At 45.8% G+C, this 25,716-nt stretch overlaps 1 protein-coding gene across 2 annotated transcripts in view; it reads left to right on the top strand.

The window, feature by feature from the left end:
• LOC112215532 (retinal-specific phospholipid-transporting ATPase ABCA4-like) overlaps positions 1 to 25,716 on the top strand; it is a 48,596-nt gene that overhangs the window by 19,424 nt on the left and 3,456 nt on the right. The window contains exons 12-43 of one of the 2 annotated variants that reach the window (XM_042299003.1): positions 1 to 151; positions 3,260 to 3,465; positions 3,762 to 3,938; positions 4,137 to 4,359; positions 4,639 to 4,860; positions 5,176 to 5,380; positions 5,701 to 6,012; positions 6,876 to 7,062; positions 7,332 to 7,463; positions 7,990 to 8,129; positions 8,367 to 8,504; positions 9,851 to 10,035; positions 10,179 to 10,281; positions 10,514 to 10,719; positions 10,811 to 10,865; positions 11,303 to 11,380; positions 11,735 to 11,910; positions 12,096 to 12,220; positions 12,428 to 12,526; positions 12,878 to 13,067; positions 13,294 to 13,388; positions 13,479 to 13,511; positions 13,745 to 13,850; positions 13,946 to 14,020; positions 14,150 to 14,319; positions 14,501 to 14,678; positions 14,995 to 15,110; positions 15,515 to 15,662; positions 15,891 to 16,014; positions 22,220 to 22,349; positions 22,601 to 22,721; positions 22,976 to 23,038. The exon at positions 1 to 151 is cut by the window's left edge and continues 47 nt beyond it. In XM_042299003.1, coding sequence (XP_042154937.1) covers positions 1 to 151; positions 3,260 to 3,465; positions 3,762 to 3,938; positions 4,137 to 4,359; positions 4,639 to 4,860; positions 5,176 to 5,380; positions 5,701 to 6,012; positions 6,876 to 7,062; positions 7,332 to 7,463; positions 7,990 to 8,129; positions 8,367 to 8,504; positions 9,851 to 10,035; positions 10,179 to 10,281; positions 10,514 to 10,719; positions 10,811 to 10,865; positions 11,303 to 11,380; positions 11,735 to 11,910; positions 12,096 to 12,220; positions 12,428 to 12,526; positions 12,878 to 13,067; positions 13,294 to 13,388; positions 13,479 to 13,511; positions 13,745 to 13,850; positions 13,946 to 14,020; positions 14,150 to 14,319; positions 14,501 to 14,678; positions 14,995 to 15,110; positions 15,515 to 15,662; positions 15,891 to 16,014; positions 22,220 to 22,349; positions 22,601 to 22,721; positions 22,976 to 23,038 — 4,669 coding nt within the window. The remainder of the gene's footprint in view (positions 152 to 3,259; positions 3,466 to 3,761; positions 3,939 to 4,136; positions 4,360 to 4,638; positions 4,861 to 5,175; positions 5,381 to 5,700; positions 6,013 to 6,875; positions 7,063 to 7,331; positions 7,464 to 7,989; positions 8,130 to 8,366; positions 8,505 to 9,850; positions 10,036 to 10,178; positions 10,282 to 10,513; positions 10,720 to 10,810; positions 10,866 to 11,302; positions 11,381 to 11,734; positions 11,911 to 12,095; positions 12,221 to 12,427; positions 12,527 to 12,877; positions 13,068 to 13,293; positions 13,389 to 13,478; positions 13,512 to 13,744; positions 13,851 to 13,945; positions 14,021 to 14,149; positions 14,320 to 14,500; positions 14,679 to 14,994; positions 15,111 to 15,514; positions 15,663 to 15,890; positions 16,015 to 22,219; positions 22,350 to 22,600; positions 22,722 to 22,975; positions 23,039 to 25,716) is intronic. The other variant, XM_042299004.1, reaches the window with a different exon arrangement.

The following is a 25,716-nucleotide window of genomic DNA, read 5'->3' as shown; positions in this document are numbered from 1 at the left end:
ACAGGACACAGAGTTCTCCTCAAAACACATCCTCAACTTCCTGTACAACGGGCCAATAGAAGACAGGGACTATGACATGGCCAACTTTGATTGGAGGAATGTCTTCAACTTCACAGACCAAGTCATCCGTATGATGAACCAGTATGGAGAGGTGAGCTGGTCAGGACTGGGACAGGACTAGAGTGGACTGGGCTGGGCTGCAAGCTATGATAGATTTCATTCACAATGGTGTGGATTGACGACCACGAGACTATATTTTCGGAAACATAACCCTTGGTCTTTTGATTCATGGGTTTGATACTTTTTTTTATAGCTTTTCACCAGAATCTGCATTGCCTTTCTCAATACAAAATGCCAAACGTCCAAATTCGCAGGTTTTCTCCACAAGAAAATATTGAGCACAGTTCTCAGACCTGTCGCTTGTTGCTTTCTATAAACATGAATCAGTTCCAGACAACAACACCCACTCAATACACACTCTATGTGATATAAGCATACGATCGCTGTATGGCCTTTCAATGGCCTTCTAATTTGCCCCTTACTAAAGACATGTAAATCTGCTCAGGAGGGGGAGAGGGAGAACAACAAGCAAAGCTGTCAGTCTCTTTTGTACCCTACTAATCTAGTGGAGGGTAGAAAACCCACCCGGGCCTTTCTCCCTTCACTGTCTCTCCGAGGACACTCCATCTGAGTAGGCCAAACTGTGTAACTCACCCCTCGGCCCCTCAAAGCACTTTGGGAACAGTTCAACTCGCCCCTCGCCCCCTCGATACTAATCAGCGTAAGCAGGTAAGGCCTCTTGCCCCAGGGGTGGCAGAATGGGGTAAAATGGCACCCTGGTCCTCACTGTGTGGATCGCATGGCCCCTCTGTCTTTATCTTCCGTGAGGCTTACAGCACTTCAGTGTGACAGAGTAGACCGGCCCGATTTAGCCCAATTCGCTACAGCTGTCAGTCTTACCACCCTCTTTCAGGTCCGCCACAATGAACGCAGTCTACGGAATCCGATGGGCTTGTGTACAGCACAGCAATGGCATAGTCTGATTGAAGAGTGTAGCAACAGTTTTGTCATTGGAGGCTATTAGGGAGGGGTGATGCAAACTAATGAGTGTGTGTGTATGGTTTGTTATGCAGTCTTAATGAGTGTGTGTGTGCGCGTCTGTGTGTGCATGTTTGTGTGTGTTTGCGTGCATTCCTCTGCATGTGTGTGTCTTGGTGGTTCTGTTTGTCTCAGTTCTTCCCCCTGGGCCCATGCAGGACCTCCATGGTGGTAATAGGTAGTGTTTTGTTAAATGGCTCAATCAGATGAGGAGCAGCTGCAATAGGAGGCCTGGTGGTGAGGTGTCAGAGTGGATGAGAGTGGATCTGAACTCGGGCCCCCTAGCCAACACTGGCCTTAGTGCCCCCCAGCCCCCTGGATGGGAACCCATGTCCAAGTCCACAGTCCACAAACACTGGTGGCCCCAATTAGGACCTGATGGGGTGGGGTGGTGTGTGTGTGCGTGTGTGTGTGTGTGTGCGTGTGTGTGTGTGTGTGTGTGTGTGTGTGTGTGTGTGTGTGTGTGTGTGTTATTGTTATTCTATCTCATATAGAAACCAAAATGCCCCACAAATGTTATGGTTCCCCCTTCCAAATTCAAGTTTATGTTAATACTGTACCTACATGGCACAAGGTACGGTGCCTTCGGAAAGTATTCAGACCCCTTCACTTTTGACACATTTTGTTATGTTACAGCCTTATTCTAAAATTGATTAAATTGTTTTTTCCCTCATCAATCTACACACAATACCCCATAACGACGAAGCAAAAATAAATAAATAAAAACTGAAATATTACATTTACTTAAGTATTCAGACCCTTTACTCAGTACTTTGTTGAAGCACCTTTGACAGCGATTACAGCCTCGAGTCTCATTGGGTATGAAGCTACATGCTTGGCACACCCATATTTGGGGAGCTTCTCCCATTTTTCTCTGCAGATCCTCTCAAGCTCTGTCAGGTTGGATGGGGAGCGTTGCTGCACAGCTATTTTCAGGTCTCTCCAGATGTTAGATCGGGTTCAAGGATGGGCTCTGGCTGGGCCACTCAAGGACATTCAGAGACTTGTTCAGATACCACTCCTGCGTTGTCTTGGCTGTGTGCTTAGGGTGGTTGTCCTGTTGGAAGGTGAACCTTTGTCCCAGTCTAAGGTCCTGAACGCTCTGGAGCAGGTTTTCATCAAGGATCTCTCTGTACTGCCCCGTTCATCTTTCGCTCGATCCCGACTAATCTCCCAGTCCCTGCCGCTGAAAAACATCCCCACAACATGATGCTGCCACCACCAATCTTCACCGTAGGGATGGTTCCAGGTTTCCTCCAGACGTAACTCTTGGCATTCAGGCCAAAGAGTTCAATCTTGGTTTACATCAGACCAGAGAATCTTGTTTGTTTTGTGTGTTTTGACAAACTACAAGTGTGCTGTCATGTGCCTGAAGTGGCTTCAGTCTTGCCACTCTACCATAAAGGCCTGATTGGTGGAGTGCTGTAGAGATGTTTGTCCTTCTGGAAGGTTCTCCCATCGCCACAGAGAAACTCTGGAGCTCTGTCAGACTGACCATCGGGTTCTTGGTCTCTCCCTGACCAAGGCCCCTCTCCCTCGATTGCTCAGTTTGGCCGGGCGGCCAGCTCTAGGAAGAGTCTTGGTGGTTCCAAACTTCTTTCATTTAAGAATGATGGAGGCCACTGTGTTCTTGGGTACCTTCAATGCTGCAGAATTGTTTTGGTTGCTTTCCCCAGATCTGTGCCTCGATACAATGCAGTCTCGAAGCTCTACGGACAATTCCTTCGACCTCATTGCTTGGTTTTTGCTCTGACATGCACTGTCAACTGTGGGACCTTATATAGACAGGTATGTCTTTCCAAATCATGTCCAATCAATTGAATTTACCACAGTTGTAGAAACATCTCAAGTTGTAGAAACATCTCAAGAATGATCAATGGAAACATGATGTACCTGAGCTATATTTTGAGTGTCATAGCAAAGGGTCTGAATACTTACGTAAATAAGGTATTTCTGTATTCTTTTTTAAATACTTTTGCAAAAATTGTACAAACCTGTTTTCACTTTGTCATTATAGGGTATTGTGTGTAGATTGAAGATAAATATTATTTTTTTAATCAATTTTAGAATAAGGCTGTAACGTAACAAAATGTGGAAAAAGGGAAGGGGTCTGGATACTTTCCAAATGCACTGTACATAATCCATGAATTTCTTTCCACAGTGTCTGATCCTGGATAAGTTCTCTGGGCTGAACGATGAGGAGCAGATGACCCACAGAGCTCTGAGTCTGATGGGGGAGAGTAAGTTCTGGGCTGGCCTGGTCTTCATGGACACCTACCCCTGGACCACCAAGGTTCCACCCCACGTCCGGTTCAAGATCCGCATGGACATCGACTCAGTGGAGCGCACCAATAAGATCAAGGACAGGTAAGTGTACATAACTCCCTAATGAATGAGTGGATTTGACCTTACCTTACGTACTCATCAGGGTTACTTTCAAGATCATGATGCTTGTATGAACTGTTTTGCAACGTAAGCAACTCTTACTTGAAATGGGATTAATGGGATTTTCAGGTATGGTGCCCAGTGTGGAATTTGTCTTTGTTAGGTAACTTAGTGACAAACATATCCATTTAAAAACAAATCCATTTCCAAATGCTTAAATGCAGATCAAGCCCTCAGATATACCCCTCTCTTCCTTATGTCTCTCCCTCTGGCCACAGATACTGGGACCCTGGTCCTAGGGCCGACCCTGTGGATGATCTCCGTTACGTGTGGGGGGGGTTTGCCTATCTGCAAGACATGATAGAGCATGGCATCATCAGGACCCAGACAGGCAAGGACTGGCCCCTCGGTGTCTACCTACAACAGATGCCGTACCCATGCTACGTGGACGACCTGTGAGTGACACGCCTGTCAATGTTAAATGTTATTGTTGCATTTAGAAATGGCATTTTTTGATGGTCATTTCTCATCTATTACCCCCATCATTTTTATATCCTCTCTATCTTCCCCCCTTTCCTATTTTTCGTCTTCTCTCTCTCTTTTCCACCTTCCCTCTTTCCCTTTCTTTTCTCGTACCACCTCTCCTCCTCTAGCTTCATGCTGACATTGAACCGTTGCTTCCCCATCTTCATGGTGCTGGCGTGGGTCTACTCAGTGTCTATGACCGTGAAGAGCATCGTCTTGGAGAAGGAGCTCAGGCTCAAAGAGACCCTGAAGACCATGGGGGTCACCAATGGGGTTCTGTGGGTCACATGGTTCATAGACAGCTTCCTCATGATGGCTGCCAGCACTTCCCTGCTCACTGTGATCATTATGGTCAGTCCTAATTGGCTTCAAGTTGTAAATGACCAAAATGGCTAGTTGGTCAATGTTAATTTATGTCATAGATCAGAGCCTCTCAGAAGGCTGCTGTTTTGAATGTACCGTTGTGACCTCTAGTGGAAGATTTGGAAAATAAGCTAGAACCTTTTACTTTTGTCCCCCAAATTTTGTAACAATCAATTATATGTGAATTCAATGTGTAACTTCTCCTTTGTGCATGATGCAAATAGGGACTCAATTCAAACCAATTCAATTCTTTATTCTGTCTTCCAGGGTGGTAAGGTGTTGAACTACAGCAACCCTCTGATCCTGTTCCTGTTTCTGCTAACCTTCACCACGGCCACCATCATGCAGTGTTTCCTACTCAGTGTCTTCTTTAACAAGGCCAACCTGGCTGCAGCCTGCAGCGGTATCATCTACTTCACCCTCTACCTGCCCCACATCCTCTGCTTTGCATGGCAGGACCGCATCACCAAGGATGACAAGATCATGGCAGTGTGTAACCTCCGTATTAGTCCCCCCTGGGACACATGTACCTATCTTCATTCTTTACTCTTCTAGCTGTGCTTCAATATCCACACTAGCATATCACTTAGCATGAAGAAATGTATTGGCATTCGTTCTAAGTGATACAGTATGTTAGCATGGACATTGGTACATACTGTGGCTTCTGACTCCTGACCCCAGACCTGTTTTTGCTGTCTTACACCTTTAAAAAGATTTCATACAGTCAGTTTAGATAACCATCTCAACAGCTAACATCAGGTGATGTTCCTTCCGTGGCCTGTCTCTCCATGTCTGTCCTCTCAGAGCCTGATGTCCCAGGTGGCGTTTGGCTTTGGGACAGAGTACTTGTCCCGTTATGAGGAGCAGGGTCTGGGTCTGCAGTGGGACAACATCCAGACCAGCCCTCTGGAGGGGGATGAGTACTCCTTCCTCACCTCCATCTCTATGATGGCCCTGGATACTGTACTCTACGCAGTCCTTGCCTGGTACCTCGACAACGTCTTCCCAGGTAACCACCATGCTAATAGCCTAGGTACTAGTTTGTGCCATCATGCCACTCCTTGTCATGCCATGTTTGGAGTCGACATGATAGCACAAACAGATATTGGACCAGGCTATAATGCTATGACTCATGGCAGAAATGCATATAGTATGCCTTAATCAGTTACAAAAACTCATAATGAATGTCATAGAAGGAGTAATGTTGAAACTCAGCACCAGTTGGTTACTTTTGTACTTTTGGAGTTGATGTTCATAACTATTGGTCTTATTTGATGATTGGATTCTAAAACCAGCACCGCCTCCGTGTTTATTTCGTTTCTCCTATAGGGCAGTATGGAATTGGTCGGCCATTTTATTTCCCCATCCTGCCCTCCTATTGGCTCAACTCCAGACCCCCAAAGCCAAAAGAATTGGAGAAACCCAGGTTTGACAACCTGGTAAACCAGGCTGAAGAGAAGCAGAAGACCAATCATGAACCAGGTGACGAACAGAAGACTAAGGCACCAGATGAGGAGCTGCCATCCTGCAAACACCAGGACAAACGAGAAAGGCTGGGGAAGGGGAAAACAGAGGAGGAGGAGGAGGAGGAGGAGGAGAACAAGAAGAACCAGGAGGAAAAACAAAATGGAGAAAAAGAGGGTAAAAATACATTCAAATAAATCCACTTGTCTTCTAAAGAGAATAACTAAGTGGATTTTTTTTTAAATATGTAAGTATCAGGACCATGGACTCTTTGTCTCAGTCCAGCATCTCTGATGAATCGCTGATGAGGTTTGAAACAATAGAGCTCTCTCCCTCTCGCTCTCTCTCTGTGGCCTGCTTGCCCGGCCCATAATGCTTAGCGGCAGGCAGTGTGTGGGAACCCGCTGTCCTTGAGTGTGTTTGCTCTCCAGGTCGGGTCTCAATACAGACTGACACATTGGTACATTTCCCTCAGTCAGAGTTAGTTAATATGTGATTCAGCTCCCGTTTGGTTCGCTCCCTTTCACACAGTCAAAGTGGCAGCATTCCTTTCCCCTGATTTCACCTTCACTGTTCGCCATTGTTTTTCTTAAGACATCTCATTCAATGGTGTATCAGCAACGATTTGTCAGATTAGGGCTATGAAGTGACTAGATAAAATAACGTCTTTCAGGTCATGATGCAATGTGGTGGAAGGTCATGTGAAGTTGCTATTTTTGTGAGGCAAAAATAACATAAACAGCTTTGTTACAGTTATTATTCACTATCAGCACAGACAAACAACATTATTTCATGACCCTGTAACAACTGTGTAACAGTACACCCATTCCAGCCTTATCAGTGCACACTACAGTGTAGACGTTGTATAATATGAATGACACACTATAATACCCTGACAAGGTAACCTTGTTGTTCACATCTATCTGATTGTATTGATTATATTGGATTCTATCTATTAATTGTATCAGATGTTGACCTCACAACTCCAATCCCAATGACCTTTAACATCTGACCTCCAACCTCTCACCTCTCCCCCCCAGGTCAGCCCAGCCATGCCTACTTTGAGGGGGAACCGGCAGGACTGGTGGAGGGTGTGTGTGTTCAGAACCTGGTCAAGGTGTTTGGTAGGGGACAAAAACCTGCGGTAGACGGACTGAGCATCACCTTCTATGAGAGCCAGATCACTGCTTTCCTGGGGCATAATGGAGCTGGGAAGACCACCACCTTGTATGTCACCCACAGTCAAATGATTCACATTTTGACCATCTGAATCAGTTCAGGGCTGTGTTTCTCAACCTGTGGTACCTTCTATCCTCTAGGATACCTGACCTATGAGCAGGTTCTTTGGGCAGAATGTGATCAACCAAAATAGATTGAGAACCACTGGTTGGGGGACAGCTTTGTGACAGTAGGTGTAGTGACTATGACTGTGACATCTGGCCATGTGACTCTGTCTGTCCTCTACATCCTCTGTCCCTCTGTGTGGTCTCCACCAGGTCTATCCTGACGGGGATGTTCCCTCCCACCTCTGGGACAGCCTCCATCTATGGGAAGGACATCCGGACAGACATGGACACCATCAGGCACTCTCTGGGCATGTGTCCCCAACACAACATCCTCTTTCACCAGTAGGTGACCTCTTACAGTGCCTGCTGCCTCAGTGGGTTAACGAGTCATATAGACACAAGGACTGATTAGATGTGGTGATGCATTTGTCTATTGTCTTTCTCTCCACCATGTCCATGTCTCTCTCTGCACACTTATTTTCTTTCTCTTTCCCTCATCCTCTCTGTCCATCTCTCTTAGCCTCTGTCTCTTCTCTCGCTCCCCTCTCTTTCTGCGTTAGTGCGTGGGGAGGGGGAGGTAAGGTGCGGGTACTTCCTAAACAGGTCTAATTTATCTCTGTCTATGGAGATTAAGATGTTGTTCTGTGTGTCTACAGGTTTAATAAAGACTATTTGGTCTGATGGGTATGTTGGGACAAGATCATAATGAAACAAGAATGTAATGCAAAAAGGATGTAGCTGAGTGATTCATAAAATCCCACTCTGTTGGGGTGTTCCCCTCGAAGGAGCACATTCAGCAGAGTGCAGCTGTTCACCACAGTCTGTCTGTCTGTCTGTCTGTCTCTCTCTGTCTCTCTGTCTCTCTCAGTATGACCGTAGAAGAACACATCCTGTTCTACAGCCTGCTGAAGGGGAGGTCTCTGTCTGAGGCTCAGCTGGAGGTAGAGAACATGCTGGAGGATCTGGGCCTGCCCCACAAGAGAGACGAGGAGGCACAGAACCTCTCAGGTTTCACACACACAAACACACACACACACACAGACACACACACACACACACACACACTGTGTTGGGCCTCGGGCACAGTTACAGTATATAGTTCATCATTGCTAGTTCTGTTTCACTGCCAGCGATGATGAAACAAACACTTCTTCTCATCTTTAACTTGTGTTTAGAGTGTCATAATCAAGATATGAGATACCAGTATTGTTGTCCTCTCCTCCTGTCCTCATCTTCTCCTCTCAGGCGGCATGCAAAGGAAGTTGTCTGTTGCTATGGCGTTTGTGGGCGGTGCCAAGGTGGTGATCCTGGACGAGCCCACATCGGGGGTGGACCCCTACTCCAGACGATCTATCTGGGACCTACTACTCAAGTACCGATCAGGTACACACCAGACCTGGTTTATAATTACATGTCTATTTAAGTATTTGTTATTTAAATACTTTTTTTTCTGTGAATTAGAGTATTTTCAAATACACAGCCCAAAACAATAACTTTTATTTAAGTATTTGATTGTTTTTTTTGTTTAAAAAAATAGTCTACCAAATAGATTTGAAAGTATTTTCAAATACTTATTTCAAATATTATTTTTAAATACCTCAGTTTAATGCATAGGAGTGTATTTGAGTCAGTGTATTTGAGTTTTTTCAAATACTTTCCAAGTGTATTTACAAATACATTATAATATTCAACTACTTGTTTTTTCAAATGAAGGTTATCTGAATACTTATTTTGAATTGTATTGAAAAGTAATTGGAACACACTACATTACCAAATTATGTGGTCCTCACTTTGCTGCTATTACAGCCTTCACTAGATGTTGGAACATTGCTGCAGGGACTTGCTTCCATTCAGCCACAAGAGCATTAGTGAGGTCGGGTACTGATGTTGGGCAATTAAGCCTGGCTCGCAGTCGGCGTTCCAATTCATCCCAAAGGTGGTCAATGGGATTGAGGTCAGGGCTCTGTGCAGGCCAGTCAAGTTCTTCCACACCGATCTCGACAAACCATTTCTGTATGGACCTTGCTTTGTACACGGGGGCATTGTCATGCTGAAAGATGAAAGGACCTTCCCCAAACTGTTGCCACAAAGTTGGAAGCACAAAATCGTGTAGAATGTCATTGTATGCTGTAGCGTTAATATTTCCCTTCTTTGGAACTAAGGGGCCTAGCCCAAACCATGAAAAACAGCCCCAGACTATTATTCCTCCTCCACCAAACTTTACAGTTGGCACTATTCATTGGTGCAGGTAGCGTTCTCCTGGCATCCACCAAACCCAGATTCATCCGTTAGACTGCCAGATTGTGAGTGATTGATCACTCCAGAGAGCGCATTTCCACTGCTCCAGAGTCCAATGGCGGCGAGCTTTACACCACTCCAGTCAACACTTGGCATTGCGCATGTTGATCTTAGGCTTGTGTGCAGCTTCTCAGCCATGGAAACCCATTTCATGAAGCTCCCGACGAACAGTTATTGTGCTGACGTTGCTTACAGAGGCAGTTTGGAACTCGGTAGTGAGTGTTACAACCGAATACTCCTGCTGGATGGAGCAGGAAAAACAGCTGATTAACTAGAATTTACCAACATCGGAAATGTATAATATTAAATGCCATCTCATAATGCTAACCCTATATAACTCTCTCTCTCTCTCTCTCTCTCTCTCTCTCTCTCTCTCTCTCTCTCTCTCTCTCTCTCTCTCTCTCTCTCTCTACCTCTCTCTACCTCCCCAGGACGTACAGTGATTCTGTCCACTCACCACATGGACGAGGCTGACCTGTTGAGTGACCGTGTGGCCATCATCTCTCAGGGTCGTCTTCACTGCTGCGGCTCCCCGCTCTTCCTCAAGAACTGCTTCGGTGCCGGGTTCTACCTCACCCTGGTTCGACGAATGAAATACGAGGGACCCAGGACCAAGGTGGGATGGATACGATCTCGGAAAGAGCCTCTAAAGTGTGTTGTTGTTTGTGTGAGAGAGGGATGTGTGCGTTAGGGTGAGTGAGTGCTTTCATTGCCTAGACAGAGGTGCGTGTCATCGATGCCGTTTTCTCTTTGTCCTAGATGAAGTGTGACTGTACTGATGAGTGTTCGTGTAAATGCTCCACCTGTACCACGTACAAAGAAGAGTCACCTCAAGCCAAAACCCCGGACAGACAGATGGACGGTAAGGTTTTCATTGAGGAATTGAGGTGACATAAAGTATACGGGACCATTAAGCCCCTTTACACATGGCCACTTTCCTCAATAGCTGTTGCATCTGTGTATGTTCTGTTTGTGTTGTAACATACTTGTAACAGGTGACATTGGTTCCACCACTAAGGTTGACTCGGTTTGTGTATGTGTGTTTGTGTGTGTGTTTGTATGTGTGTCTGTGTGTGTGTGTTTTTCCCTACCAGGTGACTTGTCAAGCATCACAGGGCTGGTCCACCACCATGTCCCAGAGGCCCGTTTGATCGAGGCTATCGGCCAGGAGTTGACCTACCTGCTGCCCAACCAGGGCTTCCAGCCCAGGGCCTACGCCTCCCTCTTCAGAGAGCTGGAGGAAACCCTCTCTGACATCGGCCTCAGCAGCTTCGGGGTCTCCGACACATCACTGGAGGAGGTGAGCCTATATTCAGTCACAATACATCAGTCCACTGCATGTTTCCATGTTTGATGGCCATGTACCATTGCACTTTCTTTTTCTCTTGTAGATATTCCTGAAAGTGACAGCGGATGGTGAAGCCAAATCTGGCAAAACTACACAAGGTAATTTAAAAAGAGGAAGATCTGAACTGTATGTCTTTTATAAATTGTGTATTGTCTGTGATGTTCTGTGTGTTGGTCTGTATAGTACTGTACTGTGACGTTCTGTGTTGGTCGGTGCAGTACTGTACTGTGATGTTCTGTGTGTTGGTCTGTACAGTACTGTACTGTGATGTTCTGTGTGTTGGTCTGTGCAGTACTATACTGTGATGTTCTGTGTGTTGGTCTGTACAGTACTGTACTGTGATGTTCTGTGTTGGACTGTATAGTACTGTACTGTGATGTTTTGTGTGTTGGTCTGTACAGTACTGTACTGTGATGTTCTATGTGAAGACTGTACAGAGCTGTACTGTGCTGTTCTGTGTGAAGACTGTACAGTACTGTACTGTGATGCTATGTGTGTGACAGTTATGTTGAATTTGCCGTCATCTACCCCCCAGACCAGAGATTGTGGCAGCAGACACCTCGACCCAGTGTAGGACACCACAAAGTAGCACTTTATGTCGACCAATCTGAAGGTGACAAGCTACAAGCAACAAGCTAGAAACTACTGCAATGGCAATAATGCTGCGATGGCTATAATGCTGCAATGGCTATAATGCTGCAATGGCTATAATGAACAGATATTTTATAAGCCATGGCCTTTAAACTAAGACTATCAACGTCAATTATTGACCCATATACTGTTCTCTAGTGGCATTACAGGAAGCTGTCATAGATTCAGTCTTACGCTGAGTGGTGGCGCTGCAGGCTTGCAGATCATGCAGAGTGTTTATGGCTATCACTGTAGAAGACCATTTAAGCTGTGTAGTATCACTCTTTCTGTCTGCAGACAGGGAACATTTAACTCCCAACCTCTCCCTACGTTACAGAGGCAGACGGGGAGACCGAGGCCAACAGGCAGGGGAATTCTGGGGGCTCGGAGGGCAGCGAGGGGCGGGGCTCTAGACAGGTCAAAGGTGTCTGTCTGGTCCTGAAACAGTTATTTGCCCTGCTCATCAAACGGTTTCACCACGCCACAAGATCACATAAGGACTTCTTTGCTCAGGTACCATTCTCCACAGACGGCTGTTTGCGCCGTGCATTTTGTGTCCCCTCTATCATGTGCATTGGCTATAAATCCCTATTTATAATAATGTGCAATAATGTTACACATTTCTTGATGGTTCCAGTTTCATGATGCAGAATTTGAATATGGAAACGTCCCTGTGTCCTTTTGTTTGGCTTCTTCAGATAGTTTTGCCTGCCAGTTTTTTGTTCGTATCACTGATGTTCACTACGATCGTACCTCCGTTTGGAGAGTACCCCAGCCTGACCCTTAGTCCCTGGATGTATGGACGACAGTTCACCTTCTTCAGGTGAGCATAGAGACTTCTGCCCTGCCCTGAGTCTAGCACCATTTGTTAAATCACTCGTCCAGCCAATTCAGAGCAGATTCAGTCTGAGGAAGTGCAGTTCCACTGGCACAACACAATGAGTAGAACGCAAAAGTCGCGAATGATTATGTGGATTTTGATCACGTTTGATAAAGACTGCTGTTGACTGTTGGATGTGCCATCTTCCAGTAACGAGCGTATCCTGGACCCTGAGATGAGGTACTTTGGAGAGGTGCTGCTGAACAAGCCTGGCTTTGGGACTCGCTGCATGGTGGATGAACCTCTGGAGTGAGTGTTGACCAGGGACAGTTCACTTACCATACAATATCCTCTGTTTGCTAAGTGTCAAAGTATAGCATCACTTTAAGACTCGATTCCAATAGGAGTCAGATATCAGTCTGGGGGCCAGAAAGCAACTCGCAGGCCAGATGTGCGCTAGGCTTGAGTTTGAGACCTTCTTAAAGAATGTCATAGTTACTGATATCATGTCGGCTACTGTATGCCCAAAAGTAACAAACACTAGGGGAGGAGGGAGGCGTCGTTGCATATGCCCGAAAAATGATTTTGTGTATCATGTTGATCCTGATAGGCACTTCAAGTGTAACAATGTGCATGTGTTCATGCGTGCTCACGGTATAGGGATTTCCCATGTAATAACATCACAACGGAGTGGGAGATGCCGCTACTGAACCCTGCTCTGATAGACATGTTGGATGGACCAGAGTGGACCGCAGTTAACCCTTCCCCAGGCTGCCAGTGTAGTACCCCTAGGAAACTCACCATGCTGCCTGTCTGCCCTGAGGGAGCAGGGGGGATAACACCACCACAGGTTAGTGGAGACATATGCATAGGCTTTAACTGGGCTGATACAATATTGTGGTAATCAGGTGGCCCCGGTTTAAATCCCAGTCAGTCACCAATGCACACAGTTATACATGCACACAGTTATACATGTGTGTGTGTGTGTGTGTGTGTGTGTGTGTGTGTGTGTGTGTGTGTGTGTGTGTGTGTGTGCGTGCGTGCGTGCGTGCGTGCGTGCGTGCGTTGCATTATAGAGGATCCAGTCGACAGGTGATGTTGTGGTGGACCTAACAGGCAGGAATATCTCTGATTACCTGGTGAAGACTTACCCCTCCCTCATCAAGGCCAGGTACTGTGGAACTATTTCAGCCTTCATCTACTTTCTTCTGTTCTACATACACAGCTCTAATAGTAGAATTCATGTGTCTTTCTTGTTCAGTTTGAAGAGCAAATACTGGGTGAATGAACAAAGGTACTATTTCCATATTTTACAAATTCGAAACGTAGTGCATTTGCAATGAGCTAGGTGGGTGTTACCTTTGCTTGTGGCCGTCATGTAACGAAAAGTGATGTTGTACCGCCCTCTGGTGGCCAGGGGCATAGTACCGTTATTGTATAAGGAGTTTTAGCTCTCACTGAGTACGTTGTCTTACTCCTGGTGTTCAGATATGGAGGTATTTGTGTTGTCTGTTGTCTGTCATCCAGGTATGGAGGTATATCTGTCGGGGGACAGCTTCCTGTGTTAGATGTGGACCCTAAGACCATCCAGGACGCAGCGTCACAGCTGGGACGACTGCTCAATGTTACTGGGGTACGACTACTAAAGATGTCTCTGGTGTGGATCTTTACACACTTCAACAGCCCTGTAACTCTCCATGTAACCAATCATGGTACTCTTCTTTTCAGGGTAAATACTCCAAACAAACTCTGAAGGACATAGGAACCTTCCTCCGATACATGGAGAGTGAATACAATGTCAAGGCAAGGCATATATTGCACTTGTCTACACTGTATACAATTTAACCCTCTACTGCAAATCCACTGTCTTACTTTTGTACCATACACCAGCAAAAGAAGATTCACTAGAATGTCCATTCTGTATTTTTGAAGGTGTGGTACAACAACAAGGGCTGGCATGCCATGGTGGCCTTCATGAACGTGGCCAACAACGCCATCCTCAGAGCCAACCTGCCCAAAGATGCCAGCCTGGATGTATACGGCATCACCACTATCAACCACCCTCTCAACCTTACCAAGGAACAATTGTCTGAAGTCACTGTGTGAGTACTGGCCTTTCAGGAGATTTGATAATTTAGGTCACTGTGTGAGTACTAGCCAATCAGGCGAGGTGATTAAAGACAGATCTCCTGGATCACCTAACCCTGTTCTGTGTCCCTGTGAGCACCTCAGTGGATGTGGTGGTGGCTATCTAACCCTACTCCCTCTCCTCTCCTCTCCTAGTCTGAGCACCTCAGTGGATGCGATGGTGGCTATCTGTGTTGTCTTCGCCATGTCCTTTGTCCCAGCCTCCTTTGTGCTCTACCTCATCCAGGAGAGGGTGACCCAGGCCAAACACCTCCAGTTCGTCAGCGGGGTCAGTCCCGTCATCTACTGGATGGCCAACTTCCTCTGGGACATGGTATGTCTCCCGTCATACTCTCTCCAATCTCACATTGACACACACACCAAGTTCTTGACATGCCAAAACGGTTCGTGGCGAGGCTACCCACTCTCTTAAATGATCTATATCAATATGGCATGGCAGATCATCACAGTGAAGTGATAGGTTGTAGAAACGCTATTTACCATCTGTGACATACCGTATTCCACCTAATGTCATGTAGTTTATTACCGAAGGGCATACGTGTCTACTCAAACAGCCCAACGGATTGAGAGATACGTTTGATCGTTCTACGTAGGGCTTGACATTCATTGTGCCACTTCCCCCTCATCAGGTGAATTACTCTATCAGTGCAGCACTGGTGGTGGCTATTTTCATGGTCTTTGACAAGAAGTGCTACACGTCGCCAACCAACCTCCAACCCCTGACAGCCCTGCTCATGCTCTATGGGTAAGTCAGTGTACTACAGTACAGTACACCCTGTTTACTTGGGCTAAATGTGGAAGGTTACAGATTTAGGTTAGCGGTAATTTATCCTTGGAGAGTGCATCTTCGAACCGCTCTTTATAGCATGCTCTAAATGATTAATGGATTGTACTGTACAGCGATACAGGCGACGAGAACTTGAGTGGTGTTAATGGGTCTAAACCTGTAGCAGGTTTATAGTGCTGCTCACGCCACTCAACTCCATCCAACAGTAACAGAATAAGCTGACATTCTGGACCAGAGGAAACCCTTCTTCTAGAATGAACATTTAGGCAAGGACCACATGTAAATGTTAAGATGATCCTAAAAAATATAAGCTTGATCAAACGATGAGTAAAACCCTCCCTACCTGTCTCGGTTCACTGCAGGTGGTCTGTGACGCCCATGATGTACCCCATGTCCTACATCTTCAGTATTCCCAGCACAGCCTACGTCTCTCTGTCCTGCATCAACCTGTTCATTGGCATCAACAGCAGTGCCATCACCTTCATCCTTGACCTGTTTGACAGCACAGCGGTGAGTGGAGAGCACAGCCTGGGATAAATGCTTCCTGTACTTACTCACAGACCTGTCTGTCTCTACCCCCTGCTCAATGACTCTTCAAATACTAGTACTTGTTGAGTGACTGGATTCTACTGTGTGGTTTGGCCCTCCATTTCTGTCTCTTCCTCCCCCTCCCCTCTCTCTCTCTCCCCCACTCCCTCCCTTTATTTATGTATCACTCTAACTTCCTGCTTCTCTCAGGCGCTGTATAAGTGTAACCAGCTGCTGAAGAAAATGCTGCTGATCTTCCCCCACTATTGTCTTGGCCGGGGTCTGATCGACATGGCTATGAATCAGGCTGTTACTGACGTCTATGCCCGCTTTGGTGAGTCACACCCCTCCACCCCTCACACCCCCTGCCCCGTCACCCTCCAAACCCCTCACCCCCTTCAACCCCTTGCCACCCCCACCACTCGCTCCAAGGTCTGCATTCTGATTGGTCAGCAGGGAAATGCCGCTAGCAACCCTAGCCTGTTCTGCAGGTCTTGGACATCTCCAGACCCCAAAGCCAAAATCCTGATGCATTCAGAATGCCATAACAGGACGGGAATACCATTGGCCTCGGATGGCCCCGGGTCGGGCCGACTGCCTCTGAAACATGATGCTGTGTATTTGTCCTGCCGAAGCTCTAGGAGATTTACACCCAAGACACTTCTTAAATAACTCGTGGATCTGAATAAGCTTTCCCCTAATCGGCTGATAAGACCAGTCAAAGCCAGTGGCGACTGAGTGTGGTTAGCTAGGTACAGAGCTTTCCGAAAGTTTCACATTTTGTTACATTACAGCTTTATTCTAAAATTGCAGACCTGTCAACATGCATGCATTTGCTACCAACTACGCAATTTTCTGTCCATGTATACAGATATGAGATCCGAGTTAAAAGTATGTCGAAATGAGTAGGGCCTGATTTTATTTATTTTTAAACTTAAAAAAAAAAAAAACATTTTAATAAAAAATAAATCCACTGAGTAAATCTAACATCCCGATTCTCGAGCTGCAACACACAGACATGTACGGAGTTTGTGTCAACGGACATGGAGATTAATACATCATTATTCAACGTAGCTACCAGGTGTCTGCCCCTCCTGTTTGTTGTGATGCTGAGTTTGCCGACTGTCAGCTGTACATAAACACGTGGACGTGTGTTGTGGAAAGGCAAACACTAATTGTTTCAAGCTAACGTTAGCGAACATAAGATAGACATTCAGTGGGCTCTAAACTGCCATCAGTTCACTCGCATTGGCTAGTGAAATAAATGAAATTGAGGTGACAAGCGTTCCTCTACTATAGAGACTAAACTTATGTAACAATTTGTGCTAAGAAAAACATTATAGATAATTATCTTCATTCTACACTGTACATGTAATCTCCAAGAATAAATGCCTTTTGTGTGTATTTTCTAATTACATATTGTTAGTGACTTTTACCATTTGTGTAAATGGGATGCTGTCAATAAAGTATTCCAACCTTTTATAGACTTAATTTGGTACAATTCCATAATTGCAATCAGACTCACCAGCAGCGCGTGGACGAGCGTGCGTGCTATTCGCGCAAGTGAATCTCCAATTTGCTGCGCGCATCAGGTACTCTAAAAAGTTTCTCCCATTCTCTGTAGATCCTCTCAAGCTATGTCAGTTTGGATGGGGAGCGTTGCTGCACAGCTATTTTCAGGTCTCTCCAGAGATGTTCGATTGGGTTCAAGTACAGGCTCTGGCTGGGCCACTCAAGGACATTCAGAGACTTGTCCCGCAGCCACTCCTGCGTTGTCTTGGCTGTGTGCTCAGGGTCGTTGTCCTGTTGGAAGGTGAATCTTCGTTCTGGAGCAGGTTTTCATCAAGGATCTCTCTGTACTGCCTCGTTCATCTTTCCCTCAAGCCTGACTAGTCGCCCAGTCCCTTTTGCTGAAAAACATCCCCACAGCATGATGCTGCCGCCACCACCACCAAGCTTCACCGTAGGGATAGTGCCAGGTTTCAAAAATGGCGCCGGAGGAGATGGCCGCCGTTTTAAGGTCTCCAAACCAATTGTACAATTGTGCTATTTTGTGTTTTTTTTTCGTGATATTTGTAAATGATTTTGTACATAACGTTTCTGCAACCGTATCTCACAGAAGAAAAGAGCATTCTGGATGTCAGGACAGCGATCTCTCACCTCGGACTAGACAAAGATTTCTTCAACAACAACAACAACAACAACAGCAGCAAGCAGGACTCACACGATTTTCTCCAAACACCCCACAGGGCAGACATCCCAATTATTTGCAAAAGGAAGCGACGCAGAGGACGAAGAGCCAGATGCCTCGTCTGGACCCACAGAAGACAACTAGGAAAGCTGCCGTTACCGTCAATATTACTCGCCAACGTGCAATCATTGGACAATAAACTAGATGACGTACGATCACGAATATCCTATCAACCGGACATCAAAAACTGTAATATCCTATGCTTCACGGAATCGTGGCTGAATGACGACATGGATATTCAGCTAACGGGATACACGCTGCACCGGCAGGATAGAACAGCACACTCTGGTAAAACGAGGTGGAGCGTTCTGTGCATATTTGTAAACAACAGCTGGTGCACGAAATCTAAGGAAGTCTCTAGATTCTGCTTGCCTGAAGTAGAGTATATTGTGATAAACAGCTGGTCACATTACTTGCCTAGAGAGTTCTCAGCTATACTTGTCGTGCCTGTTTATTTACCACCACAGACAGATGCTGGCACTAAGACCGCACTCAGTCAGCTGTATAAGGAAATAAGCAAACAGGAAACCACTCACCCAGAGGCGGCCCTCCTAGTGGCCGGAGACTTTAATGCAGGGAAACTTAAATCAGTTCTACCAAATCTCTATCTACATGTTAAATGTGCAACCAGAGGGAAAGAGATTCTAGATCACCTGTACTCTACACACAGAGACGCGTACAAAGCTCTAACCTCGCCCTCCATTTGGTAAATCCGACCACAACTCTATCCTCTTGATTCCTGCTCACAAGAAAAATGAAAGCAGGGAGAACCAGTGACTCGGTCTATTAAAAAAATGGTCAGATGAAGCAGATGCTAAACTACAGGACTGCTTTGCAATCACAGACTGGAACATGTTCCGGGATTCTTCCGATGACATTGAGGAATACACCACATCAGTCACTGGCTTTATCAATAAGTGCATTGAGGACGTCGTCCCCACAGTGACTGTACGTACATACCCCAACCAGAAGCCATGGATTACAGGCAACATTCGCACTGAGCTAAAGGGTAGAACTGCCACTTTCAAGGTGCGGGACTCTAACCCGGAAGCTTAAAAGAAATCCTGCTATGCCCTGCGACGAACCATCAAACAGGAAAAGCATCAATACAGGGCTAAGATTGAATCATACTACACCGTCTCCGTCGCTTGTTGGATATGGCAGGGCTTGCAAACTATTACAGACTACAAAGGGAAGCACAGCCGCGAGCTGCCCAGTGACACGAGCCTACCAGACGAGCTAAATCACTTCTATGCTCGCTTCGAGGCAAGCAACACTGAGGCATGCATGAGAGCATCAGCTGTTCCGGACGACTGTGTGATCACTCTCTCCGTAGCCGACGTGAGTAAGACCTTTAAACAGGTCAACAGACACAAGGCTGCGGGGCCAGACGGATTACCAGGACGTGTGCTCCGGGCATGTGCTGACCAGCTGGCAGGTGTCTTCACTGACATTTTCAACATGTCCCTGATTGAGTCTGTATTACCAACATGCTTCAAGCAGACCACCATAGTCCCTGTGCCCAAGAACACAAAGGCAACCTGCCTAAATGACTACAGACCCGTAGCACTCACATCCGTAGCCATGAAGTGCTTTGAAATTCTGGTAATGGCTCACATCAACACCATTATCCCAGAAACCCTAGACCCAGTCCAATTTGCATACCGCCCAAACAGATCCACAGATGATGCAATCTCTATTGCACTCCACACTGCCCTTTCCCACCTGGACAAAAGGAACACCTATGTGAGAATGCTGTTCATTGACTACAGCTCAGAGTTCAACACCATAGTACCCTCAAAGCTCATCCCCAAGCTAATGATCCTGGGACTAAACACCTCCCTCTGCAACTGGATCCTGGACTTCCTGACAGGCCGCCCCCAGGTGGTGAGGGTAGGTAGCAACACATCTGCCACGCTGATCTTCAACACTGGAGCTCCGCAGGGGTGCGTGCTCAGTCCCCTCCTGTACTCCCTGTTCACCCATGACTGCATGGCCAGGCACGACTCCAACACCTTCATTAAGTTTTCTGTCAACACAACAGTGGTAGGCCTGATCACCGACAATGACGAGACAGCCTGTAGGGAGAAGGTCAGAGACCTGACCGGGTGGTGCCAGAATAACAACCTATCCCTCAACGTAACCAAGACTAAAGAGATGATTGTGGACTACAGGAAAAGGAGCACCGAGCACGTCTCCATTCTCTACAACAAACTAGATTGGTCCAAACACACCAAGACAGTCGTGAAGAGGGTATGACAAAGCCTATTCCCCCTCAGGAAACTAAAAAGATTTGGCATGGGTCCTGAGATCCTCAAAAGGTTCTACAGCTGCAACATCGAGAGCATCCTGACCGGTTGCATCACTGCCCGTTACGGCAATTGCTCGGCCTCCGACCGCAAGGCACTTCAGAGAGTAGTGCGTACGGCCTGTACATCACTGGGGCAAAGCTGCCTGCCATCCAGGACCTCTACATTAGGCGGTGTCAAAGGAAGGCCCTAAAAACTGGCAAAGACCCCAGCCACCCCAGTCATAGACTGTTCTCTCTACTACCGCATGGCAAGTGGTACTGGAGTGCAAAGTCTAGGACAAAAAGGCTTCTCAACAGTTTTTACCCCCAAGCCATAAGACTGTTACCGGTTACCCGGACTATTTGCATTGTGTGCCCCCCCAACCCCTCTTTTACGCTGCTGCTACTCTCTGTTTATCTTATATGCATAGTCACTTTAACTATACATCCATGTACATACTACCTCACATTGGCCAGACCAACCAGTGCTCCTGCACATTGGCTAACTGGGCTATCTGCATTGTGTCCCACCACCCGGCAACACCTCTTTTTACGCTTCTGCTACTCTCTGTTTATCATATATGCATAGTCACTTTAACCATACCTACACGTACATACTACCTCAATAAGCCTGACTAACAGGTGTCTCTATATAACCTAGCTACTCTTTTTTCATATGTCTTTTTACTGTTGTTTTATTTCTTTACTTACCTACACACACACACACACATACTTTTTTTTCGCACCATTGGTTAGAGCCTGTAAGTAAGCATTTCACTGTAAGGTCTACACCTGTTGTATTCGGCGCAGTGACAAATACATTTGATTTGATTTGAGGTTTCCTCCAGATGTGACGCTTGGCATTCAGGCCAAAGAGTTCAATCTTGGTTTCATCAGACCAGAGAATCTTGTTTTTCATGGTCTGAGATTCTTTAGGTGCCTTTTGGCAAATTCCAAGTGTGCTGTCATGTGCCTTTTACTGAGGACTGACTTCCGTCTGGCCACTCTACCATAAAGGCCTCATTGGTGGAGTGCTGCAGAGATGGTTGTCCTTCTGGAAGGTTCTCCCATCTCCACAGAGGAACTATAGAGCTCTGTCAGAGTGACCATCGGGTTCTTGGTCACCTCCCTGACCAAGGCCCTTCTCTCCCGATTACTCAGTTTGGCCGGGCGGCCAGCTCTAGGAAGAGTCTTGGTGGTTCTAAACTTATTCCATTTAAGAATGAATTAGGCCACTGTGTTCTTGGGGACCTTCAATGCTGCAGAAATTGATTGGTACCCTTCCCCAGATCTATGCCTCGACACATTCCTGTCTTGGAGCTCAACTGTCAATTTCTTGGATCTCATGGCTTGGTTTTTGCTCTGACATGCACTGTCAACTGTGGGACCTTACATAGACAGCCGTGTGTCTTTCCAAATCATGTCCAATCACTTGAATTTATTACAGGTGGACTCCATTCAAGTTGTAGAAACATCTCAAGTATGATCAATGTAAACAGCATGCACCTGAGCTCAATTTCGAGTCTCATAGCAAAGTGTCTGAATACTTATGTCTATAAGCTATTTCAGTTTTTTATTTGTAATACATTTGCAATCATTTCTACAAACCTGTTTTCTCTTTGTCATTATGGGGTATTGTGTGTAGATTGCTGAACATTTTTATTTATTTAATCAATTTTAGAATAAGGCTGTAAAATATCAAAATGTGTCAAAAGTGAACAGTCTGAATACTCCCCGAAGGCACCGTCGGTGGGTAGTGGATATAGGAGACCATCGGAGCATCTGCCACCGAGTGTGCATGCACCATCACCCAGTTTTCTTGATGAATGTTTTACGTGAAGATAAGCTGACTGATTAAAGTGTAACAGGAGCATATTCCGTGTTGTCAGCACTCAAACCTTTCCCACTTCTCACACATCGGTTAGATCAGATGGTGTACGAATGCGGATTATTCCATGCTACATGCTGATCCTGTTTGCTTTGCTTTGTGTGTGTCAGGCGAGGACTTCAGTCTGGACCCCTACAGTTGGGACTTTGTAGGGAAGAACCTGGTCTTCATGGCTGTTGAGGGCTTTGTCTATTTCATCATGAACATCCTGATCCAGTACCGCTTCTTCCTGGATCACTGGTAACCAACAGCTTCACTTCACATCTAATATACAAGTCTACATTGCTGTAGTACTTTAAAAGATCATCTAACTGGTGAAGCTAATTCATCTTTGTATGGTGTTTTTGAATCTGTTGGATAAGAATCGTATGACTCTGTTGACCATTACCAGTTGACTAGTACCGGTAACTCTATGCGTTATTGATTGTGAGAGCAGTCCAGAACAGCACTTCGCCACTTACCTTAAACCTCTGACCTCTTACCTGTAATAGGATCACAGATTGTAAGACGGATCCCATCATGGAGGAAGACGTGGATGTGGCCCAGGAGAGAGAACGCATCTATAATGGGGGAAGCAAGAATGACATCTTAAAGATTAGAGACCTCACCAAGGTATGCTAACTAACTAACTAACTGACTGACCACTCAGGACTCCTGTGTTATGTGTTTCTTGGTTATTGACTCAATAATTTGCAGTGTGAACAAGATCGTTATATCTTTCTCAATCTCTCTCTCTCTCTCTCTCTCTCTTGCTCTCTCTCGCTCTCTCTCTCTCGCTCTCTCTCTCTTGCTCTCTCTCGCTCTCTCTCGCTCTCTCTCGCTCTCTCTCGCTCTCTCGCTCTCTTTCTCTCTTTCTCTCTTCCCAGACATACATGGGGAAGACAAAGCCAGCTGTGGACAGGATCTGTGTGGGAGTGTCACCTGGGGAGGTCAGTACAGTACCACTCTATACTATAGACCTCTATATAAACTCAGCAAAAAAGAAACGTCCTCTCACTGTCAACTGCTTTTATTTTCAGCAAACTTAACATGTGTAAATATTTATATGAACATAACAAGATTCAACAACTGAGATATAAACTGAACAAGTTCCACAGACATGTGACTAACAGAAATGGAATACTATGTCCCTGAACAAAGGGAGGGGGGGGTCAAAATCAAAAGTAACAGTAACAGTCTGTATCTGGTGTGGCCACCAGCTGCATTAACCTCTTGCACTTAGCCATCCCGTATCCGGGATCGTGAATACAGTCTCAAGCTCATTACCATAACGCAATGTTAACTATTCATGAAAATCGCAAATTAAATGAAATAAATATGCTAGCTCTCAAGCTTAGCCTTTTGTTAACAACACTGTCATCTCAGATTTTCAAAATATGCTTCTCAACCATAGGAAAACAATAATTTGTGTAACAGTAGCTAGCTAGCGTAGCATTTAGCGTTAGCATTAGCGTTAGCATTCAGCAGGCAACATTTTCACAAAAACCAGAAAAGCATTCAAATAAAATCATTTACCTTTGAAGAACTTCAGATGTTTTCAATGAGGAGACTCTGTTAGATAGCAAATGTTCAGTTTTTCCTGAAAGGTTATTTGTTTAGGAGAAATCGCTCCGTTTGGTGCGTCACGTTTGGCTACCAAAAAAAAACGAAAATCCAGTCATAAAAACGCCTAACTTTTTTCCAAATTAACTCCATCATATCGACTGAAACATGGCAAACGTTGTTTAGAACCAATCCTCAAGGTGTTTTTCACATATCTCTTCGATGATACATTGTTCGTGGAAGTGTGCTTTCTGTCCTGAATCCCAGGAGAAAATGCCCGCAACTGAAGATTACGCACCAATTTAGACAAAGGACACCGGGCGGACCCCTGGAAAATGTAGTCTCTTATGGCCAATCTTCCAATGATATGCCTACAAATATGTCACAATGCTGCAGACATCTTGAAGAAACGACAGAAAGCGCAGGCTCGTTCCTTGTGCATTCACAGCCATATAAGGAGACATTGGAAAACAGAGCTTCAAAAATTCTACCCATTTCCTGGTTGAAGTTTCATCTTGGTTTCGCCTGTAGCATGAGTTCTGTGGCACTCACAGATAATATCTTTGCAGTTTTGGAAACCTTAGAGTGTTTTCTTTCCAAAGCTGCCAATTATATGCATAGTCGAGCATCTTTTCGTGACAAAATATTGCGCTTAAAACGGGCACGTTTTTTTATCCATAAATTAAAAGAGCGCCCCCTATATAAGTACTGCAGTACATCTCCTCCTCATGGACTGCACCAGATTTGCCAGTTCTTGCTGTGATATCAAATCAAATCAAATGTATTTATATAGCCCTTCGTACATCAGCTGATATCTCAAAGTGCTGTACAGAAACCCAGCCTAAAACCCCAAACAGCAAGCAATGCAGGTGTAGAAGCACGGTGGCTAGGAAAAACTCCCTAGAAAGGCCAAAACCTAGGAAGAAACCTAGAGAGGAACCAGGCTATGTGGGGTGGCCAGTCCTCTTCTGGCTGTGCCGGGTGGAGATTATAACAGAACATGGCCAAGATGTTCAAATGTTCATAAATGACCAGCATGGTCGAATAATAATAAGGCAGAACAGTTGAAACTGGAGCAGCAGCATGGCCAGGTGGACTGGGGACAGCAAGGAGTCATCATGTCAGGTAGTCCTGGGGCATGGTCCTAGGGCTCAGGTCCTCCGAGAGACAGAAAGAAAGAGAGAATTAGAGAGAGCATATGTGGGGTGGCCAGTCCTCTTCTGGCTGTGCTGGGTGGAGATTATAACAGAACATGGCCAAGATGTTCAAATGTTCATAAATGACCAGCATGGTCAAATAATAATAAGGCAGAACAGTTGAAACTGGAGTCCTAAGAGTCCTAAGTGTCCTAAGATGTTACCCCACTCTTCTACCATGGCACCTGCAAGTTCCAGGATATTTCTGGGGGGAATGGCCCTAGCTCTCACCCTCCGATCCAACAGGTCCCAGACGTGCTCAATGAGATTGAGATCCAGGCTCTTCGCTGGCCATGGCAGAACACTGGCATCCCTGTCTTGCAGGAAATCACTCACAGAACTAGCAGTATGGCTGGTGGCATTGTCATGCTGGAGGGTCATGTCAGGATGAACCTTCAGGAAAGGTACCACATGAGGGAGGAGGATATCTTCCCTGATGTTCGGATGTACCGATCCTGTGCAGGAGTTGTTACACGTGGTCAGCCACTGTGAGGACAATTAGCTGTCCATTCTGTCTCCCTGTAGCGCTGTCTTAGATGTCTCACAGTACGGACATTGCAATTCTTTGCCCTGGCCACATCTGCAGTCCTCGTGCCTCCTTGCAGCATGCCTAAGGCAAATTCACGCAGATAAGCAGGGACCCTGGGCATCTTTCCTTTGGTGTTTGTCAGAGTCGGTAGAAAGGCCTCTTTAGTGTCCTAAGTTTTCATAACTGTGACCTTAATTGCCTACCTTCTAGAAGTTGTTAGTGTCTTAGCGACCGTTCCACAGGTGCATGTTCATTAATTGTTTATGGTTAATTGAACAAGCATGGGAAACAGTGTTTAAACCCTTTACAATGAAGGTCTGTGAAGTTATTTGGATTTGAA

This window comes from Oncorhynchus tshawytscha, linkage group LG16 (assembly GCF_018296145.1).
Source record: "Oncorhynchus tshawytscha isolate Ot180627B linkage group LG16, Otsh_v2.0, whole genome shotgun sequence".
Lineage (NCBI taxonomy): Eukaryota > Metazoa > Chordata > Actinopteri > Salmoniformes > Salmonidae > Oncorhynchus > Oncorhynchus tshawytscha.
Note: the sequence above shows the minus strand (reverse complement) of the source record. Positions and strands in the feature narration are given on the sequence as shown.